At 49.4% G+C, this 23573-nt stretch overlaps 1 protein-coding gene across 1 annotated transcript in view; it reads right to left on the reverse strand.

The window, feature by feature from the left end:
• The window catches only part of RRN3 (RRN3 homolog, RNA polymerase I transcription factor), a 120129-nt gene that overhangs the window by 41659 nt on the left and 54897 nt on the right, over window positions 1–23573 (reverse strand). The window contains exon 12 of the mRNA XM_063934354.1: window positions 13978–14108. Within this exon, the coding sequence (XP_063790424.1) occupies window positions 13978–14108 (131 nt within the window). The remainder of the gene's footprint in view (window positions 1–13977; window positions 14109–23573) is intronic.

Here is a 23573-nt window from a genome sequence, read left to right on the forward strand (position 1 = left end):
AACCCGGATAAAACAGAGGTCATTATGATAGGATCGCAACCTCCAAGTACAAGACTGCAGCATAGCCAATCAACTGGACTTACACTCTGGGATTCACAATTACAAACCACCGAACATGTGCAGAATCTTGGCGTTGTCCTGGATGGTGGCTTGACACTCAGCTACAATCAAATCCTCATTCTTTCACCTGAGGAACATAGCCAGAATCAAGCACTTAATTCCCTCAGATCTGCCAAAAGTCATACATGCATTTGTATCATCTCGATTAGACTACTGTAATGCCCTCTACCTTGGAAAAGAATTGCACCGCTTACAGCTGGTGCAAAACACGGCTGCCTGGCTGTTAACTAACCCCGTTCTAGCCACATAACACCCATACTCTACTCCCTTCACTGGCTGCCTGTAAGATGGTGAATCATCTTCAAGATTGGCTTACTCAATTTCAAAGCATTACATGACCAGGGCCTAAGGTACATGTATCTGTTAAGCGCCTTGAGTCTTATTGGAGAAGGAGCGCTATATAAATAAAATTATTATTATTATTATAATCAGTTAATGAGAGTAAGCAGGCAGCCCACGTATATGTGGCCCTGAGCTAGGGAGAAGGGTCTGTCCTCTGCGTCCTGCAGCCAGGTATGCTATACAGTCTGCTGCAGTCGCTGTTCTTAGGACTATTTGCAGAGAACTGAGAGAACATGTCCGCCATCCAGGGAGTTAAACCAGGATGGCTGCTGCACCTCCCCCCAGCCTCCTCACAAGCCTGTGAGGACTTACAACATTGTTCATGAGAAGGGGGAAATTTGCATGTGCATAAATGGTGTTAACCATATTCACAGGAGAAAAACTCACACACAACACACAAACACTGTACAGGCAAGCCTGCCCTTCATTGGTATGTGAGGAGGAGACCCAGAGAAAATGACCATCACACCAAGCCTAGCAGACTCAGGGAGACTGCAGGCTGTAACTTTATACTGTGACTCAGTGGAACACTGGTGTTTTTTCCATATGAGGACTCTATTCACATGTATAATAGCTGCTCTACTTCTTTCTAACACCCCTATATGTATCTGGAGTGTTGGAGGACCTGCGTGCCTGCTGTTGCAAGCAGAGGAAGGCGCCAAGAAGCCGCTGGTCCAGCTCTGAGGTAGCTCCGTCCCCTGCCACGGCGCCGGAGCTATACACTTATTTATACTGGCAAATGTCTTTTTTTTGGTGTAAAACATAATATAAATACCTGTTTTCACAACCGCGTGCCAGTGTACACAAGGGGCTATAGCGGTTCCCCCCCAGGAGGGTCCCGTATGCCGCCCATGCATTTTTGCCGCACCAAGGACCAGGGGACCCCCCCCTAGCGGGGCCCCTGGTTTGTACTCACCACTGTTGTCACCTTCAGGCAATGTTATGGGTGTGCGGCGTGCTGCAATTGTGACCGCAAAGGCGCAGTGCCCCACTGTACAACAACCTCTCAGGACGGTGGTCCTGCAGCGGGGAAGCGGCTCTGACACCTCGCAAAGGCCGGTGACTGCCCCCCTAACTCCCATGGTGCAGGTATGCTGTTGCCCAAACAGAATAACGAAAATAGGATTTTGGTTACCTACCGGTAAATCCTTTTCTCGTAGTCCGTAGAGGATGCTGGTGTCCACATTAGTACCATGGGGTATAGACGGGTCCACCAGGAGCCATTGGCACTTTAAGAGTTTAAAGGTGTGGGCTGGCTCCTCCCTCTATGCATCTCCTACCAGACTCAGTCTAGAAACTGTGCCCGAGGAGACGACATACTTCGAGAGAAGGAATTACACAGATAGTGGAGAGATTCATAACAGCTCACACAAACATGCAAATCCAGCCAACATGCCGGAATAACTTCAGCAACAGCTGAAACAGTAAATAACACAGAACTTACCTAGGAACCAGGTAACACTGAACCAGAAAACAAATGCAGGAAAACGAAGCACTGGGCGGGCGCCCAGCATCCTCTACGGACTACGAGAAAAGGATTTACCGGTAGGTAACCAAAATCCTATTTTCTCTTACGTCCTAGAGGATGCTGGGGTCCACATAAGTACCATGGGGATGTACCAAAGCTCCCAGAACGGGAGGGAGAGCGCTGAGGCTGCTGCAACATTGCTTGACCAAACTTGAGGTCATCAGAGGCCAGAGTATCGAACTTGTAAAACTTGGCAAACGTGTTCGACCCAGACCAAGTAGCTGCTCGACAGAGTTGTACTGCCGAAACACCCCGGGCAGCCACCCAGGAAGAGCCCACTTTACGAGTATAGTGGGCCTTTACGGATTTCGGACACGGCAGTCCTGCCGTGGAATAAGTCACAAACAACAGGGATCCTTTTGGAGCGCTCTAGAATCAACTGTAGCTGTTATTCCCCAAAGGATGCTGATCAGCTAATCAGCATAAATATAGCAGACAAAAAAACAAAATCTTAGGAATTCATACAGCGCTGTTTCTTGAATGATTTTGTATACAGGTATCGCTTATTACCCTGTGCAAATACCCCTTTCCGTTTCCAAAAAATGCGTTGTCCAGAATATGAATAAAAAGTGTAAATTTATTTAAAAAGTCATTTAAAAAATAATCAATCCTTTGCTCATGGAAAAAGACTTTCAGCAGGTATGACAGTTCAGCATAGAATTTCAACAAATGAGGGTTATCTCACCGGACCTCCCGGACACTGAAATTGAAGCACGGCCTTCCCCCTGCTCCGGGAATATAGCTTTTACTCAGAGCTGTGCACTCGGGGGCTTTCCTGCCGCTAATCGTCCTCCGGCTTTCCGTATCGAGACCAAACCCCGTATGCCGCTGAATCTCCTGCCCTGCGTCTCATCCGAAAATTGCACGCTCCCTGCTCCCGGCTTCCTCCTTGTGCATCAAAGTGACCAAAACCACCTATTGCCTGCCGTGGAATAAGCATGCTGGATAGTGAACCTGATCCAGCGTGAAATTGACTGCTTAGATGCAGGACATCCAATTTTCTTTGGATCATAGAGGACAAACAGAGAGTCACTTTTCCTATGACGAGCCGTCCTCTTCACGTAAATCTTCAAAGTCCTCACTACATCCAAGGCCTTTGAAGTAATTGAGGAGTCAGTAGCCACTGGCACCACAATAGGTTGGTTGATGTGAAAAGCCGACACAACCTTAGGCAGGAACTGTGGATGAGTCCTAAGTTCCGCCCTATCTTCATGGAAGATCAGATAGGGACTTTTACAAGATAAAGCCCCCAATTCTGACACGCAACGTGCAGAAGCCAAGGCCAACAAAGTGACCACCTTCCACGTGAGAAACTTGAGATCAGCCTCCTGTAGAGGCTCAAACCAAGCAGATTGCAAGAACTGCAGCACCACATCCAGATCCCATGGAGCCGTAGGCGCCACAAAGGGAGGCTGGATGTGTAGAACCCCTTTCAAAAAGGTCTGAACTTCAGGAAGAACAGCCAATTATTTTTGGAAGAAGATGGACAAAGCAGAGATCTGGACCTTGATGGAACCCAGTCTCAGTCCCATATCCACCTCCGCTTGCAGGAAAGAGAGAAAACGACCAAGTTGAAACTCCACCGCCGGAAACTTCTTGGCCTCACACCAAGAAACATATTTTTTCCAAATGTGATGGTAAAGCTTAGACATTACCCCCTTCCTGGCCTGTATCAGGGTAGGAATGACCTCACTCGGGATACCTTTCCAAGCTAGGATCTGGCGTTCAACCGCCATGCCGTCAAACGTAGCCACGGTAAGTCTTGATAAGCGAACGGCCCCTGCAGAAGCAGATCCTCCCGAAGAGGTAAAGGCCGTGGATCTCCCAGCAGAAGATCCAGCAGATCCAGACTGGCCAAGGAGGGCTTGGTACGCTGAGCAATGAGGATTGCCAGGACCTTTGTTCTTCTCACCAGCTGAAGAACCTTTGGTATCAGAGGAAGTGGAGGGAACACATAAACTGACTTGAACACCCACAGTGTTACCAGTGCGTCCACCGCCTCTGGTTCCCTTGACCTTGAACAGTACCTCCGTAGCTTTTTGTTGAGGCGTGAGGCCATCATGTCTATGTGGGGAAACCCCCCCACCAACCGGTTACCTCCTCGAACACCTCCGGATGGAGACCCCACTCTCCTGGATGGAGATCGTGTCTGCTGAGGAAGACTGCTTCCCAGTTGTCCACTCCCGGAATGAAGATTGCCGACATCGCCACCGCGTGCCTTTCTGCCCAGCTGAGGATTTTTGACACCTCTGCCATGGCAGCTCTGCTCTTCGTTCCGCCTTGTCGGTTTATGCAAGCCACTGTGGTCACATTGTCCGACTGCACCTGAACAGCCCGATGCTGTAGGTGTGCTGCTTGCAGAACGGTGTTGTACACGGCCCTGAGTTCCAAGATGTTTATCGGGAGAAGCGACTCTTGAGTTGACCACCGTCCCTGAAAAGTTTCTCCCAGAGCGACTACTCCCCAACCTCTTAGACTTGCGTCTGTGGTTAAAAGGATCCAGTCTTGAATTCCGAACCTTCGCCCTTCCAGAAGGTTTGGAAGTTGCAGCCACCAGAGGAGTGAAATCCTGGCTTTCGGAGACAGGCGTATCCTCTTGTGCATGTGTAGGTGAGAGCCCGACCACTGGTCCAATAGGTCCAGTTGAAAAGGTGGGGTATGAAACCTGCCATACTGCAGAGCCTCGTAGGCAGCACCATCTTCCCCAGGAGGCGTATGCATTGATGAACCGATACCCGGGTAGGCCTTAGGACACCCCGGACCATTGTCTGAATCACCAACGCTTTCTCCGCCGGAAGGAATACCCTCTGCACTTCCGTGTCGAGGATCATTCCCAGGAAAGACAGCCGCCTTGTCGGCTCCAGATAAGACTTCGGAAGGTTCAGGATCCAACCGTGCGTCCTGAGCAGCTGTGTCGTGAGCGCGACGGACCGCAACAACCTCTCCCTGGATGACGCCTTGATCAGGAGATCGTCCAGATATGGAATTATGTTCACCCCCTGTTTGCGGAGGAGAACCATCATCTCCGCCATCACCTTGGTGAAGATCCTTGGTGCTGTTGAGAGGCCAAATGGCAGCGCCTGGAACTGATGGTGATCGTCCATCAGCGCAAACCTGAAATAAGTTTGATGCGGAGCCCAAATGGGAATATGGAGGTAAACATCCTTGATGTCCAGGGACAGCAGGAACTCCCCCTCCGACAGCCCCGAAATGACAGCTCGCAGAGATTCCATCTTGAATTTGAACTCCTTGAGATAAGGGTTCAAAGATTTTAAATTTAGAATAGGCCGTACCAAACCATCCGGTTTCGGTACCACAAAAAGGTTTGAATAATAACCCGTGTGCCGATGCTGAAGACGGACCAGAACAATGACCTCTGATACCACCAATTTTCTGATGGCCTCCAGCAGAATCGACCTGTCCGCCAGCAGCGCTGGCAAGCCCGACTTGAAGAAACGGTGAGGCGGGGGATCCTGAAACTCCAGTCAGTACCCTCTGGATACTATATCCAGGACCCAGGGGTCCAGACCAGACGACACCCAGACGTGGCTGAACTGCCGGAGTCTCGCCCCCACCCGACCTTCCTCCAGGCCTAGCAGTCCACCATCATGCGGAGTACTTTGGGGTATGAGAAGCGGGCTTCTGGGTCTGGGAACCTGTGGGAGCAGGTTTCTTTCCTTTGGCACGACCACCTCTGAAGAAGGTGTTCGAAGGCTTATTCTTTCTAGGCCTTGCGGGCCGAAAGGACTGTGACGCGATAGATGAAAAAGGCTTCGTCGTAGCCGGTGCAGCTGAGGGGAGAAAAAAAGACTTACCCGCGGTAGCCGTGGCAATCCACACTTCCAGTGCCTCCCCAAAGAGAGCCTGGCCTTTGTATGGTAGGCCACCCACACACTTCCTGGATTCCACGTCGGCAGACCAATTGCGTAGCCAGAGACCTCTGCGAGCCGAGACAGACATGGAGGAGATCCCCGCAGCTATGGAACCCAGATCCTTCATGGAATCCACCAGGAACCCTGCAGAATCCTGAATATTACGTAATAATAAATCAACGTCACCTTTGTCCAGCGTAGTCTATTCCTCCTGCAGAGAAATTGACCACCTGGCGATAGCTTTAGCAATCGAAGTACAGGCTATAGTAGGCCGCAATATAGCCCCTGAAGCCGTGTAAATGGATTTCAGCGTAACATCCACCTTGTGATCTGCCGGGTCCTTTAACGCGGTAGATCCAGGGACCGGTAATACCACCTGCTTGGACAGCCTGGATACAGAGGCGTCGACTATAGGCGGGGACTCCCATCTCTTCCTATCTTCCTCTGGGAAGGGGAAAGCCACCAAGACCCTCTTGGGAATCTGAAATTTCTTTTCCGGAGTTTCCCATACCTTTTCAAAGATAGCATTCAATTCTTTGGATGCCGGGAAAGTGAGGGGGGCTTCTTATTATCTGTGAAGAATGCCTCCTCCACCTGTTCCGGAGCTGTCTCTGAAATGTGTAAAACATCTCTGACAGCTTCAATCATCAACTGCACCCCCCTGGCAAGTGATGCCGTCCCCCGCAACACATCCCATCACCGTCTGCAGCGTCAGAGTCTGTGTCCGTGTCATCCTGCATAATTGCAAGCGCACGTTTATCAGAATGTACCGCAGGGGACCCCGAGGCGGCAGAATCAGACCATACCACCGTAGAGGACTGGAGGACCTGAGTGGCATGCTCAGTCCTAGCCATCCTATCAGAAATCTGAGAAATAGTCCCCCTCAGAGAGACTAACCATTCTGGCTCTCTAGCTGGGATCTGCGCTAAAACAGTGCAATCCTGATTACATGGAATGGAGTCTTCCTGGGAAGACAAATCCTCTGCAGCATATGAAACAGTGTCCCTAGACATGTTGCACACACACTCAAACACCCCACAAACACACAGGGTATTATGGAGATAGAGTTTCCCCCCCCAAGAATGGCAGAGAGACACAGAGATTGGAGCCACCCACACACAGCGCTTTTCAGGCAAAGGGAGTCCCTTCCCAGCGCTGACTGAGTCCCTTAATAGGAGATGCAGGCTCCCCTCCCCTCTACAGCCCCCTGGTACCGTACAGACTGCTGGAGAAAGCTCTGGAGGGTCCTGGATCCAATGAACCGTGACTGCAGGCCGGAAAAAATAAGATTTTACTCACCGGTAAATCTATTTTTCGTAGTCCGTAGTGGATGCTGAGACTCCGTAAGGACCATGGGGATTAGCGGCTCCGCAGGAGACTGGGCACAACTAAAGAAAGCTTTAGGACTACCTGGTGTGCACTGGCTCCTCCCACTAAGACCCTCCTCCAGACCTCAGTTAGGATACTGTGCCCGGAAGAGCTGACACAATAAGGAAGGATTTTGAATCCCGGGTAAGACTCATACCAGCCACACCAATCACACCGTATAACTCGTGATACTATACCCAGTTAACAGTATGATAACAACTGAGCCTCTCAACAGATGGCTCAACAATAACCCTTTAGTTAGGCAATAACTATATACAAGTATTGCAGACAATCCGCACTTGGGATGGGCGCCCAGCATCCACTACGGACTACGAGAAATAGATTTACCGGTGAGTAAAATCTTATTTTCTCTAACGTCCTAAGTGGATGCTGGGACTCCGTAAGGACCATGGGGATTATACCAAAGCTCCCAAACGGGCGGGAGAGTGCGGATGACTCTGCAGCACCGAATGAGCAAACTCTAGGTCCTCCTCAGCCAGGGTATCAAACTTGTAGACTCTTGCAAGAGTGTTTTAACCCGACCAAGTAACAGCTCGGCAAATTTGTAAAGCCGAGACCCCTCGGGCAGCCGCCCAAGAAGAGCCCACTTTCCTCGTGGAATGGGCTTTCACAGATTTAGGGTGCGGCATTCCAGCCGCAGAATGTGCAAGTTGAATCGTGCTACAGATCCAGCGAGCAATAGTCTGCTTAGAAGCAGGAGCACCCAGCTTGTTGGGTGCATACAGGATAAATAGAGAGTCAGTTTTCCTGACTCCAGCCGTCCTGGAAACATATACTTTTCAGGGCCCTGACTACGTCCAGAAAACTTGGAATCCTCCAAGTCCCAAGTAGCCGCAGGCACCACAATAGGTTGGTTCACATGAAAAAACTGATACCACCTTAGGAAGGAATTGGGAACGAGTCCTCAATTCCGCCTTATCCATATAAAATACAGCTAAGGGCATTTGTATGACAAAGCCGCCAATTCTGATACACGCCTGGCCGACGCCACGGCCCACAGCATGACCACTTTCCACGTGAGGTATTGTAGCTCCACGGATTTAAGTGGCTCAACTCAATGCGACTTCAGGAAATCCAACACTACGTTGAGATCCCACGGTGCCACTGGAGGCACAAACGGGGGTTGACTATGCAGCACTCCCTTAACAAAAGTCTGAACTTCAGGCAGTGAAGCCAGTTCTATTTTGGAAGAAAATCGATAGAGCCGAAATCTGGACCTTAATGGAACCCAATTTTAGGCCCATAGTCACCTCTGACTTGTAGTTAGTGCAGAAAGCGACCTAGCTGAAATTCCTCCTTTGGGGCCTTACTGGCCTCACAGCACGCAACATATTTCCGCCATATGCGGTGATAATGGTTTGCGTTCACTTCTTTCCTAGCTTTAAATAGCGTAGGGATAACTTCCTCCGGAATGCCCTTTTACTTCAGGATCCGGCGTTCAACCGCCATGCCGTCAAACGCAGCCGCGGTACGTCTTGGAACAGACAGGCCCCCTGCTGCAGCAGGTCCTGTCTGAGCGGCAGAGGCCATGGGTCCTCTGAGATCATTTCTTGGAGTTCTGGGTACCAAGTTCTTCTTGGCCACCCGGAACAATGAGTATAGTTCTTACTCCTCTCCTTCTTATTTTTCTCATTACCCTGGGTATGAGAGGCAGAGAAGGGAACACATACACCGACTGGTACACCCACGGTGTTACCAGAGCGTCCACAGCTATCGCCTGAGGGTCCCTTGACCTGGCGCAATATCTTTGTAGCTTTTTGTTGAGGCGGGACGCCATCCTGTCCACCTGTGGCCTTTCCCCACGGTGTACAATCATTTGGAAGACTTCTGGATGAAGTCCCCACTCTCTCGGGTGGAGGTCGTGTCTGCTGAGAAAGTCTGCTTCTCAGTTGTCCACTCCGGGAATGAACACTGCTGACAGTGCTAACACATTATTTTCCGCCCATCGGAGAATCCTTGTGGCTTCTGCCATCGCCATCCTGCTTCTTGTGCCGCCCTGTCGGTTTACATGTGCGACCGCTGTGATGTTGTCTGACTGGATCAGCACCGGCCGGTGTTGAAGCAGGGGTCTAGCCTGACTTAGGGCATTGTAAATGGCCCAAAGTTCCAGAACATTTCTGTGTAGGGAAGTCTCCTGACTTTTCCATAGGCCTTGGAAGTTTCTTCCCTGTGTGACTGCCCCCCAGCCTTGAAGGCTGGCATCCGTGGTCACCAGGACCCAGTCCTGTATGCCGAATCTGCGGCCCCCTAGAAGATGTGCAGTCACCACCACAGCGACACCCTGGCCCTTGGAGACAGGGTTATCCGCCGATGCATCTGAGAATGCGACCCGGACCACTTGTCCAACAATTCCCACTGGAAGATCCTTGCATGGGACTTGGCGAATGGAAATTCTTCATAAGAAGCTACCATCTTTACCCAAGGCTCGCGTGCATAGATGCACCGATACCTGTATTTGTATTAGGAGGTCTCCGTCTAGAGACGCCAACTCCTTGGACTTCTCCTCCGGGAGAAACCATTTTTATCCCGTTCTATGTCCAGAACCATACCCAGGAACAGTAGACACGTCGTAGGAACCAGCTGTGATTTTGGAATATTTAGAATCCAGCCGTGCTGTTGTAGCACTTCCCGAGATAGTGCTACTCCGACAAACAACTGTTCCCTGGACCTCGCCTTTATAAGGAGATCGTCCAAGTACGGGATAAGTACTTCGGCCATTACCTTGGTAAATACCCTCGGTGCCGGGGACAGACCAACGGCAACGTCTGGAATTGGTAATGACAATCCTGTACCACAATTTTGAGGTACACCTGGTGACGAGGGTAAATAGGGACATGCAGGTAAGTATCCTTGATGTCCAGTGATACCCTGAAATTTTCCAGGCTTGCAATAATCGCCCTGAGCGATATCATTTTGAACTTGAACCTTCGTATATAAGTGTTCAAGGATTTCAATTTTAGAATGGGTCTCACTGAACCGTCTGGTTTCGGTACCACAACATTTTGGAATAGTAACCCCGGCCTTGTTGAAAGAGGGGTACCTTGATTTCACCTGCTGGAAGTACAGCTTGTGAATTGCCGCCAGTACTACCTTTCTCCGAGGGCAGCAGGCAAGGCTGATGTGAGGCAACGGCGAGGGGGAGTCGTCTCGAACTCCAGCCTGTATCCCTGTGATACTACTTGCAGAACCTAGGGATCCACCTGTGGGCAAGCCCACTGATCCCTGCAGTTCCCGAGACGCGCCCCCACCGCACCTGTCTCCACCTGTGGAGCCCCAGCGTCATGCGGTGGACTCAGAGGAAGCGAGGGAAGATATTTGATCCTGGAACTGGCTGACTGGTGCAGCTTTTTCCTTCTTCCCTTGTCTCTGTGCAGAAAGGAAGCGCCTTTGACCCGCTTGCTTTTCTGAAGCCGAAAGGACTGTACCTGAAAATACGGTGCTTTCTTTAGGCTTTTGTGAGGAAACCTGAGGTAAAATATTTTCTTCCCAGCTGTTGCTGTGGATACGAGGTCCCAGAGACCATCCCCAAACAATTCCTCACCCTTATAAGGCAGAATCTCCATGTGCCTTTTAAATGCAGCATCACCTGTCCACTGCCGGGTTTCTACTACCCTCCTGGCAGAATGGACATTGCATTAATTCTGGATGCCAGCCGGCAAATATCCCTCTGTGCATCCTTTATATATAAAACAACGTCTTAAATATGCTCAATGTTAGCAAATATTATTATCCCTCTCTTAGCGTATTAATATTATCTGACAGGGTGTCAGACAACGCTGCAGCAGCACTATTATGCTGAGGCAATTGCAGGTTTCAGTATATAACCTGAGTGTGTAAATACAGACTTCAGGATCGCCTCCTGCTTTTTATCAGCAGGTTCCTTCAAGGTGGCCGTATCCTAAGACGGCAGTGCCACCTTTTGACAAACGTGTGAGCGCCTTATCCACCCTAAGGGATATCTCCCAACGTGACCTATCCTCTGGCGGGAAAGGGTACGCCATCAGTAACTTTTTAGAAATAACCAGTTTCTTATCGGGGGAAACCACGCTTCTTTACACACTTCATTCATTCATCTGATGGGGGAACAAAACAGTGGCTGTTTTTTCTCCCCAAACATAAAACCCCTTTTATGTGGTACTTGGGTTTATGTCAGAAAATGCGTAACACATTTTTCATTGCCGAGATCATGTAACGGATGTTCCTAGTGGATTGTGTATATGTCTGAACCTCGTCGACACTGGAGTCAGACTCCGTGTCGACATCTGTGTCTGCCATCTGAGGTAACGGGCGTTGTTTTGAGCCCCTGATGGCCTTTGAGACGCCTGGGCAGACGCGGGCTGAGAAGCCGGCTGTCCCACAGCTGTTACGTCATCCAGCCTTTTATGTAAGGAGTTGACACTGTCGGTTAATACCTTCCACCTAACCATCCACTCTGGTGTCGGCCCCACAGGGGGCGACATCCCATTTATCGGCCTCTGCTCCGCCTCCACGTAACCTTCCTCATCCAACATGTCAACACAGCCGTACCGACACACCGCACACACACAGGGAATGCTCTGACTGAGGACAGGACCCCACAAAGTCCTTTGGGGAGACCGAGAGAGAGTATGCCAGCACACACCAGAGCGCTATATAATGCAGGGATTAACACTATAACTGAGTGATTTTTCCCCAAATAGCTGCTTGTATACATATATTGCGCCTAAATTTAGTGACCCCCCTCTCTTTTTAACCCTTTGAGCCTGAAAACTACAGGGGAGAGCCTGGGGAGCTGTCTTCCAGCTGCACTGTGAAGAGAAAATGGCGCCAGTGTGCTGAGGGAGAAGCCCCGCCCCCTTTTCGGCAGACTTTCTCCCGCTTTTTCTGTGATACTGGCAGGGGTAATTTTACATCTATATAGCCTCTGGGACTATATATGATGTATATTTTGCCAGCCAAGGTGTTATTTATTGCCCTCAGGGCGCCCCCCCCCAGCGCCCTGCACCCATCAGTGACCGAAGTGTGAGGTGTACATGAGGAGCAATGGCGCACAGCTGCAGTGCTGTGCGCTACCTTGGTGAAGACCGAAGTCTTCTGCCGCCGATTTTCCGGACCTTCTTCGTGCTTCTGGCTCTGTAAGGGGGACGGCGGCGCGGCTCCGGGAACGAACACCAAGGTCGGGTCCTGCGGTCGATCCCTCTGGAGCTAATGGTGTCCAGTAGCCTAAGAAGCCCAAACTACCACCTGTTAGGTAGGTTCGCTTCTTCTCCCCTTAGTCCCTCGCTGCAGTGAGTCTGTTGCCAGCAGATCTCACTGAAAATAAAAAACCTAAATATACTTTCTTTCTAGGTGCTCAGGAGAGCCCCTAGTGTGCATCCAGCTCAGCCGGGCACAGAAATCTAACTGAGGTCTGGAGGAGGGTCTTAGTGGGAGGAGCCAGTGCACACCAGGTAGTCCTAAAGCTTTCTTTAGTTGTGCCCAGTCTCCTGCGGAGCCGCTAATCCCCATGGTCCTTACGGAGTCCCAGCATCCACTTAGGACGTTAGAGAAATGGCGCTGAACGCTGCTGGGTCCGCTCTGAGGAGAAGCTCTGCCCCCTTCAATGGCGCAGTCTTCCCGATCACATGAAGATTATACTGGTCCGGAGGAATTTGCTGACCTGGGTCAGCAGACCCCGACATGCTGAAAAAAAAACAGTTTAGGGTCTGGAGCTGGCCCAGGGCGCTCCCTCCCAGCGCCGCACCAAGGTACCGTTGAGCTTTCCAGGAGCGTGGGAACAACCGCGCTCCTGACCCTGCAGCCACCTTCTTCACACTGTCCCCCCGCTTGCAAGGGGGGACAGAGACTTACTCACCACACTTCAGCTTCTGAGAGGGTGGCGGCTTGCTGCCGGGGCGAGCGTTCCACAGCGGCGGGGCGCGGTCAGACCCCTCTGGAGCCAACGTCCAGTCAGCGGGAGCAGTGACTCAAGACCCTGCGGGGCGGACACTGCCCCCCCCTCCCCCACGCTGTGGTGAGGCTGTCGCCAGCAGCCTCCCTGTAAAATAAAAAACCCTAAAAAGAAAGAAAAAATTACTCTTTACCAAGAGAACTCTGTAGAGCTCCCCTAGCTGTGACCGGCTCCTCTGGGCACGTTTTCTAAACTGAGTCTGGTAGGAGGGGCATAGAGGGAGGAGGCAGCCCACACCTTTAAACTCTTAAAGTGCCAATGGCTCCTGGTGGACCCGTCTATACCCCATGGTACTAATGTGAACCCCAGCATCCTCTAGGACGTAAGAGAAAATAAAGATTTAAAAAGAAACTGAAGAAAACTCTCTGGAGCTTGCAGAGTGTGCATCCTCTCCTGAGGGCACTTTGTTCTAAACTGCTTGTGGGAGGGGGCATAGAGGGAAGGAGCCAGCACACCCAGTTGAAGAAATTTAAAGTGCATGGGTTACTTTGGACCCAGTCTATACCCCATTGTACTAGATTCCCCCAATATCCCTTACAGATGCTAGAGAAACATAATATTTACAAGACTCCCACTTAACTGACGATTTTTCCCTTCAAAACGGTTAATAACATTGTTTTTTAAAATTTATTTTATTTAATAAAGTTTAAAAAGTATTTTTTTTAAATATTTAAACATTATATTATGCACATCTGCAGAATGGATCTCAGCAAAAACGGGGGGACACAGTGGGGCGGCGCAGTCGCATGAGATCTGACCATGCCAGTTAAGTGGTAGCATGTAGATATTGTACCTACCAGTTTGAAGCTGCAGATATAAAACATGACAAACTGCACATGACACGATGCGTGGGTTGGTAAAATCAACTTGTCAAATACAACCAGCAGATCTTTGTATACATCTTTTGTTTTGTTCAAATCCAGGCTGCCTGTAAAATACATCACGATTGTACATTAATCTGGTCTCTGCGCGCACAGCTGAATGCATCCTGAAAAATCTGACACCACTCAACATCCTCCTATTCCCTTTGTTAGCCACTAAACAGACAAGCTCACACTGTTTTTTTCTGCTGAAAACCAGTTGGAAAGTCTTTTATTCAATAACGTTTTGAATGCATATTAAAAAATATATTGATATATTTTTTATTGAGAAATAATTTAATTGAGGTATTGCATAAAATAGATTACCGTACATTTTTATGTATAACAAGCCAATGAATGAAACCAAAAAGGATACAAAACAATGTATGTAGTGAATACAACTGAGAATCAACAAGTAGTAAGAAAACATATCAGGTACCTATAATTTTGGTAATATGGGGGAGAGGGGAGGGAAGGTGAAGAGAGGGAGAGGAAGATAAGGAAGTTAAGTTATGGGTCCGTTAGTAAAGGAAAAGGGAAGGAAAAAGGGGTGGGGGTGGGGTGGGGGGAGGGTCTGCTGGTGCCACTGTGCATGATGGCGTTCTAATGGTTACGAGTGCTAGTCCCGTGGCAATACAAGGAGACCAGATGTTTAGAAATTTATGCGGACTTTCATGCAGATAACTAGTGTCATGCTCAAGGCAGTAGGTGTGCCAAATTGAGGCGTGTAAGGCAGAGGAAGAGGGGGAGTCAAGCTTCTTCCAATTCATCGCAATAGTACAATTAGCAGCATTTAAAATGTGTCTAATAAGAGTGGAGGCATTTTTGTCACAGTTAGGGATAGGGCGTGGGAGAAAAGAGAAAGAAAGACAAGTTGTGAGTGTGAAGCCCATAATAGAAGAGATTAGACGATGGACCGTGACCCAGAAATGTTATATCTTTGGGCAGCTCAACCATGTGTGCGCCAGGGTGCCCTCATCTCCACATCCTCTTCAGCATCTATCCGATGACAAAGAATATACAGCTCTAAGGCGGGAAGGTACCAAGTACCACCGGTATAGGTGCTTAAAAGTGTTTTCTCGAATCCTGACGCAAATTGAGGCAGTAGCAGTGGATTGTCAAATTTTAACTTATTCCTCCAGCTCAAGCATCTCCCGAAGGTCCCTCTCCCAGTCCAATTCGTGGGACTCTTTGGGAGGTTGATTATGGGCAGTCAGTATGCTATAGAAAGTGGCAATAAGCTCTTTAGAATATGAGCCACGGAGACAAAATATTTCTAGTGGAGTGTATACAGTATAGAGGTAGCAAATTTGGAGATAATGATTAAAACATCTATCAGGAAGGCCAATTCTGTCCTGAAGAGTGGAAAACTCTGGGAAAACGCGCAGAGGAGCGATAGCCATGAAGCAGTCTGGGCCAGGAGCTGTGGTGGATTTAAGGGATTTAATGGCACATTCTAATTCTTCAGTGGTAACATTTTTATTTAAAGATGAAAGTTGAGATTAGTTGTGGCAATTTACATGAAGAAAGACATTTGTGGGTAGCAGCAGATCGAGTATTTGGTGAGAAGTAACAATGTCGCAGGTTGTAAAGCGTGGAGTAGAAATCTCGGAAGCTATTTGCAATGGAATGGGGATCATAGTGTGAGCGACCCTGGGAGTCCTTAATTGTCGATATTCTGTTTTTGGTGCATTTGGCACAAAGTTTGCATGCTAAGAGTGTCTGCTTTATTGCCGCGTTCATAAAAGTGTTGTTGCAACCATGTAAGAGTACAAGAGGCTTTAGAGGATAATAACTGGGATAGCTTGCCCTTAAGCAAACGCAGTTGTCGAAAGATTTTTGCGAGATGCAGATATTTTGTAGGAATGGACCTGAGAGAGTAGCTTTAAGAGCTTCCCAGTTGACTGAATATGAAGTCTGGTTAGGGTCATTATGCACACAGTAGTCTGCAATTGCATTAGAAATTTGAGAGTGGACTTCTTCCTTTTGGATTAGAAAGTCATCTAAACGCCATCGGAACCGATGAGGGTGAAGGGAAGAGAACGCTAAGTCCAAGAAAACTGCCAAGTATTCTGACCAAGATACCGGAGAGATCTCGGATAACCGAAGGATGGGGGTAGTGGAGTGGTCTACCAGAAATAAATCAATACGTGTAAAGAGTTGATGAGAGGGAGAAAAAATAATTATTTACTCACCGGTAATTCTATTTCTCGTAGTCCGTAGTGGATGCTGGGAACTCCGTAAGGACCATGGGGAATAGCGGGCTCCGAAGGAGGCTGGGCACTCTAGAAAGATTTATGACTACCTGGTGTGCACTGGCTCCTCCCACCATGACCCTCCTCCAAGCCTCAGTTAGGACACTGTGCCCGGACGAGCTGACATAATAAGGAAGGATTTTGAATCCCGGGTAAGACTCATACCAGCCACACCAATCACACCGTACAACTCGTGATACTATATCCAGTTTGACAGTATGAAAACAACTGAGCCTCTCAACAGATGGCTCAACAATAACCCATTAGTTAGCAATAACTATTTACAAGAATTGCAGACAATCCGCACTTGGGATGGGCGCCCAGCATCCACTACGGACTACGAGAAATAGAATTACCGGTGAGTAAATTCTTATTTTCTCTGACGTCCTAGTGGATGCTGGGAACTCCGTAAGGACCATGGGGATTATACCAAAGCTCCCAAACGGGCGGGAGAGTGCGGATGACTCTGCAGCACCGAATGAGAGAACTCCAGGTCCTCCTCAGCCAGGGTATCAAATTTGTAGAATTTTGCAAACGTGTTTGCCCCTGACCAAGTAGCTGCTCGGCAAAGTTGTAAAGCCGAGACCCCTCGGGCAGCCGCCCAAGATGAGCCCACCTTCCTTGTGGAATGGGCATTTACAGATTTTGGCTGTGGCAGGCCTGCCACAGAATGTGCAAGCTGAATTGTACTACAAATCCAGCGAGCAATAGTCTGCTTAGAAGCAGGAGCACCCAGCTTGTTGGGTGCATACAGGATAAACAGCGAGTCAGATTTTCTGACTCCAGCCGTCCTGGAAACATATTTTCAGGGCCCTGACAACGTCTAGCAACTTGGAGTCCTCCAAGTCCCTAGTAGCCGCAGGCACCACAATAGGCTGGTTCAGGTGAAACGCTGACACCACCTTAGGGAGAAACTGGGGACGAGTCCTCAATTCTGCCCTATCCATATGGAAAATCAGATAAGGGCTTTTACATGATAAAGCCGCCAATTCTGACACTCGCCTGGCTGAAGCCAAGGCCAATAACATGACCACTTTCCACGTGAGATATTTCAGATCCACGGTTTTTAGTGGCTCAAACCAATGTGATTTTAAGAAACTCAACACCACGTTGAGATCCCAAGGTGCCACAGGAGGCACAAACGGGGGCTGAATATGCAGCACTCCTTTCACAAATGTCTGAACTTCAGGTACTGAAGCTAGTTCTTTTTGAAAGAAAATCGACAGAGCCGAGATCTGTACTTTAATGGAGCCTAGTTTTAGGCCCATATTCACTCCTGCTTGCAGGAAATGCAGAAATCGACCTAGTTGAAATTCCTCTGTTGGGGCCTTTTCGGCCTCGCACCATGCAACATATTTCCGCCATATGCGGTGATAATGATTTGCCGTTACATCTTTCCTGGCTTTAATAAGCGTAGGAATGACTTCCTCCGGAATGCCCTTTTCCTTCAGGATCCGGCGTTCAACCGCCATGCCGTCAAACGCAGCCGCGGTAAGTCTTGGAACAGACAGGGCCCCTGCTGTAGCAGGTCTTGTCTGAGCGGCAGAGGCCACGGGTCCTCTGAGATCATCTCTTGAAGTTCCGGGTACCACGCTCGTCTTGGCCAATCCGGAACCACGAGAATTGTGTTTACTCCTCGCTTTCTTATTACTGTCAATACCTTTGGTATGAGAGGCAGAGGAGGGAACACATAAACCGACTGGTACACCCATGGTGTCACTAGAGCGTCCACAGCTATCGCCTGAGGGTCCCTTGACCTGGCGCAATATCTTTTTAACTTTTTGTTGAGGCGGGACGCCATCATGCCCACCTGTGGTTTTTCCCAACGGTTTACCAGCATCTGGAAGACTTCTGGATGAAGTCCCCACTCTCCCTGGTGGAGGTCGTGTCTGCTGAGGAAGTCTGCTTCCCAGTTGTCCACTCCCGGAATGAACACTGCTGACAGTGCTAGTACATGATTCTCCACCCATCTGAGAATTCTTGTGGCTTCTGCCATTGCCATCCTGCTTCTTGTGCCGCCCTGTCGATTTACATGGGCGACTGCCGTGATGTTGTCTGACTGGATCAGCACCGGCTGGTGTAGGAGCGGGGATTTTGCTTGACTTAGGGCATTGTAAATGGTCCTTAGTTCCAGAATATTTATGTGAAGGGAAGTCTCCTGACTCGACCATAGTCCTTGGAAGTTTCTTCCCCGTGTGACTGCCCCCCAGCCTCAAAGGCTGGCATCCGTGGTCACCAGGACCTAGTCCTGTATGCCGCACCTGCGGCCCTCTAGAAGATGAGCACTCTGCAGCCACCACAGTAGAGACACCCTGGTTCTTGGAGACAGGGTTATTAAGCGATGCATCTGAAGATGCGATCCGGACCATTTGTCCAACAGGTCCCACTGAAAGATTCTGGCATGGAACCTGCCGAAGGGAATTGCTTCGTAAGAAGCTACCATCTTTCCCAGGACCCGCATGCAGTGATGCACCGACACCTGTTTTGGTTTCAGGAGGTCTCTGACTAGAGATGACAACTCCCTGGCTTTCTCCTCCGGGAGAAACACTTTTTTCTGGACTGTATCCAGAATCATACCCAGGAACAGTAGACGTGTCGTCGGAACCAGCTGTGACTTTGGGATATTCAGAATCCAGCCGTGCTGGTGCAGCACTTCCTGAGATAGTGCTACTCCCACCAACAACTGTTCCTTGGACCTCGCCTTTATTAGGAGATCGTCCAAGTACGGGATAATTAAAACACCCTTTTTTCGAAGGAGTATCATCATTTCCGCCATAACCTTGGTAAATACCCTCGGTGCCGTGGACAGTCCAAACAGCAGCGTCTGGAATTGGTAATGGCAATCCTGTACCACAAATCTAAGGTACTCCTGGTGAGGATGGTAAATGGGGACATGCAAGTAAGCATCCTTGATGTCCAGGGATACCATGTAATCCCCCTCGTCCAGGCTTGCAATAACCGCCCTGAGCGATTCCATCTTGAACTTGAATTTTTTTATGTATGTGTTCAAGGATTTCAAATTTAAAATGGGTCTCACCGAACCGTCCGGTTTCGGCACCACAAATAGTGTGGAATAGTAACCCCGGCCTTGTTGAAGTAGGGGTACCTTGATTATCACCTGCTGGGAATACAGCTTGTGAATTGCCGCTAGCACCGCCTCCCTGTCTGAGGGAGCAATCGGCAAGGCAGATTTTAGGAACTGGTGGGGTGGAGACGCCTCGAATTCCAATTTGTACCCCTGAGATACTATTTGAAGGATCCAGGGATCTACCTGTGAGCGAGCCCACTGATCGCTGAAATCCTTGAGGCGGCCCCCCACCGTACCTGGCTCAGCCTGTGGAGCCCCACCGTCATGCGGTGGACTTGGAAGAAGAAGCGGTGGAGGACTTTTGCTCCTGGGAACCTGCTGTTTGTTGCAGCCTTTTTCCCCTACCTCTGCCTCTGGACAGAAAAGACCCACCTTTTCCACGCTTGTTTTTCTGGGTCCGAAAGGACTGAACCTGATAAAACGGCGCCTTCTTAGGCTGTGAGGGGACATGGGGTAAAAATGCTGACTTCCCAGACGTTGCTGTGGAAACTAGGTCCGAGAGACCATCCCCAAATAATTCCTCACCCTTGTAAGGCAAAACTTCCATGTGCCTTTTAGAATCTGCATCTCCTGTCCACTGGCGAGTCCATAAGCCTCTCCTAGCAGAAATGGACAATGCACTTACTTTAGATGCCAGCCGGCAGATTTCCCTCTGTGCATCTCTCATATATAAGACTGAGTCTTTGATATGGTCTATGGTTAGCAGAATCGTGTCTCTGTCTAGTGTGTCAATATTTTCTGACAGTTTATCTGACCACGCAGCGGCAGCACTGCACATCCATGCTGACGCAATAGCTGGCCTAAGTATAATGCCTGAGTGTGTGTATACAGACTTCAGGATCGCCTCCTGCTTTCTATCAGCAGGTTCCTTGAGGGCGGCCGTATCCGGAGACGGTAGTGCCACCTTTTTAGACAAACGTGTGAGCGCTTTATCCACCCTAGGAGGTGTTTCCCAACGTGACCTATCCTCTGGCGGGAAAGGGAACGCCATTAGTACCTTCTTAGGAATTACCAATTTTTTATCACGGAAAGCCCACGCTTCTTCACACACTTCATTTAATTCATCTGATGGGGGAAAAACTACGGGTAGTTTTTTCTCCCCAAACATAATACCCTTTTTAGTGGTACCTGTATTTATATCAGAAATGTGTAACACCTCTTTCATTGCCTCAATCATGCAGTGAATGGCCTTAGTGGGCATCAGGTTAGACTCATCGTCGTCGACACTGGTGTCAGTATCAGTGTTGACATCTGCGTCTGCGATCTGAGGTAGCGGGCGTTTCAGAGCCCCTGATGACCTTTGAGACGCCTGGACAGGCACAAGCTGAGAAGTCGGCTGTCCCACATTTGGCATGTCGTCAAATTTCTTATGCAAGGAGTCTATACGTGCACTCATTTCTTTCCATAAGCTCATCCACTCAGGTGTCTGCCCCGCAGGGGGTGACATCCCTTCTAAAGGCATCTGCTCCGTCTCAACATCATTTTCCTCATCAAACATGTCGACACCGCCGTACCGACACACCGCACACACACAGGGAATGCTCTACATAGGACAGGACCCACAAAAGCCCTTTGGGGGGACAGAGTGAGAATATGCCAGCACACACCAGAGCGCTATATAATGCAGGGACTAACTGAGTTATGTCCCCTATAGCTGCTTTTCTATATAAATGTATACTGCGCCTAAATTTAGTGCCCCCCCTCTCTTTTTTACCCTTTTCTGTAGTGTAGACTGCAGGGGAGAGCCAGGGAGCTTCCTTCCAGCGGAGCTGTGAGGGAAAATGGCGCCAGTGTGCTGAAGGAGATAGCTCCGCCCCTTTTCCGCGGACTATTCTCCCGCTTTTTCCTATATTCTGGCAGGGGTATTTTCCACATATATAGCCTCTGGGGCTATATATTGTGGTATTTTTGCCAGCCAAGGTGTTATTATTGCTTCTCAGGGCGCCCCCCCCCCCAGCGCCCTGCACCCTCAGTGACCGGAGTGTGAAGTGTATGTGAGGAGCAATGGCGCACAGCTGCAGTGCTGTGCGCTACCTTGGTGAAGACTGATGTCTTCTGCCGCCGATTTTCCGGACCTCTTCTTGCTTCTGGCTCTGTAAGGGGGACGGCAGCGCGGCTCCGGGACCGAACACCAAGGACTGGGCCTGCGGTCGATCCCTCTGGAGCTAATGGTGTCCAGTAGCCTAAGAAGCCCAAGCTGGCTGCAAGCAGGCAGGTTCGCTTCTTCTCCCCTTAGTCCCTCGCTGCAGTGAGCCTGTTGCCAGCAGGTCTCACTGAAAATAAAAAACCTAATTTCTATACTTTCTTTCTAAAGGCTCAGGAGAGCCCCTAGTGTGCATCCAACCTCGGCCGGGCACAAAATCTAACTGAGGCTTGGAGGAGGGTCATGGTGGGAGGAGCGAGTGCACACCAGGTAGTCATAAATCTTTCTAGAGTGCCCAGCCTCCTTCGGAGCCCGCTATTCCCCATGGTCCTTACGGAGTTCCCAGCATCCACTAGGACGTCAGAGAAATGAGAATATTCTCGCGCAGTAGAATATATCGTTCTCTAGGAATCATATAGGTTGTATAGCTTCAACACGGAGAAAATAAGATTTTACTCACCGGTAAATCTATTTCTCGTAGTCCGTAGTGGATGCTGGGAACTCCGTAAGGACCATGGGGAATAGCGGGCTCCGAAGGAGGCTGGGCACTCTAGAAAGATTTATGACTACCTGGTGTGCACTGGCTCCTCCCACTATGACCCTCCTCCAAGCCTCAGTTAGGACACTGTGCCCGGACGAGCTGACATAATAAGGAAGGATTTTGAATCCCGGGTAAGACTCATACCAGCCACACCAATCACACCGTATAACTCGTGATACTATACCCAGTTAACAGTATGAATATAACTGAGCCTCTCAACAGATGGCTCAACAATAACCCTTTAGTTAGGCAATAACTATATACAAGTATTGCAGACAATCCGCACTTGGGATGGGCGCCCAGCATCCACTACGGACTACGAGAAATAGATTTACCGGTGAGTAAAATCTTATTTTCTCTGACGTCCTAGTGGATGCTGGAACTCCGTAAGGACCATGGGGATTATACCAAAGCTCCCAAACGGGCGGGAGAGTGCGGGTGACTCTGCAGCACCGAATGAGAGAACTCCAGGTCCTCCTCAGCCAGGGTATCAATTTTGTAGAATTTTGCAAACGTGTTTGCCCCTGACCAAGTAACAGCTCGGCAAAGTTGTAAAGCCGAGACCCCTCGGGCAGCCGCCCAAGATGAGCCCACCTTCCCTGTGGAATGGGCTTTCACTGATTTAAGATGCGGCAGTCCAGCCGCAGAATGCGCCTGCTGAATCGTGTCACAGATCCAGCGAGCGATAGTCTGCTTAGAAGCAGGAGCACCCAGCCTGTTGGGTGCATACAGGATAAATAGCGAGTCAATTTTCCTGACTCTAGCCGTCCTGGAAACATAATTTTTCAAGGCCCTGACTACGTCCAGTAACTTGGAATCCTCCAAGTCCCTAGTAGCCGCAGGCACCACAATAGGTTGGTTCAAGTGAAAAGCTGATACCACCTTAGGGAGAAACTGGGGACGAGTCCTCAATTCTGCCCTATCCATATGGAAAATCAGATAAGGACTTTTATATGACAAAGCCGCCAATTCTGATACACGCCTGGCCGAAACCAAGGCCAATAACATGACCACTTTCAACGTGAGATATTTTAGATCCACGGTTTTTAGTGGTTCAAACCAATGTGATTTTAAGAAACTCAACACCACGTTGAGATCCCAAGGTGCCACTGGAGGCACAACCGGGGGCTAAATATGCAGCACTCCTTTTACAATGTCTGAACTTCAGGTACTGAAGCTAATGCTTTCTGGAAGAAAGTCGACAGAGCCGAGATCTGTATCTTAATGGAGCCTAATTTTAGGCCCATAGACACTCCTGCTTGTAGGAAATGCAGAAATCGACCTAGTTGAAATTCCTCTGTTGGGGCCTTTTTTGGCCTCACACCAAGCAACATATTTCCGCCATATGCGGTGATAATGTTTTGCAGTTACATCTTTCCTGGCTTGAATCAGCGTAGGAATGACTTCCTCCGGAATGCCCTTTTCCTTTAGGATCCGGCGTTCAACCGCCATGCCATCAAAACGTAGCCGCGGTAAGTCTTGGAACAGACAGGGCCCCTGCTGCAG

Source organism: Pseudophryne corroboree, chromosome 7 (genome assembly GCF_028390025.1).
Source record: "Pseudophryne corroboree isolate aPseCor3 chromosome 7, aPseCor3.hap2, whole genome shotgun sequence".
Taxonomy (NCBI): Eukaryota; Metazoa; Chordata; class Amphibia; order Anura; family Myobatrachidae; genus Pseudophryne; species Pseudophryne corroboree.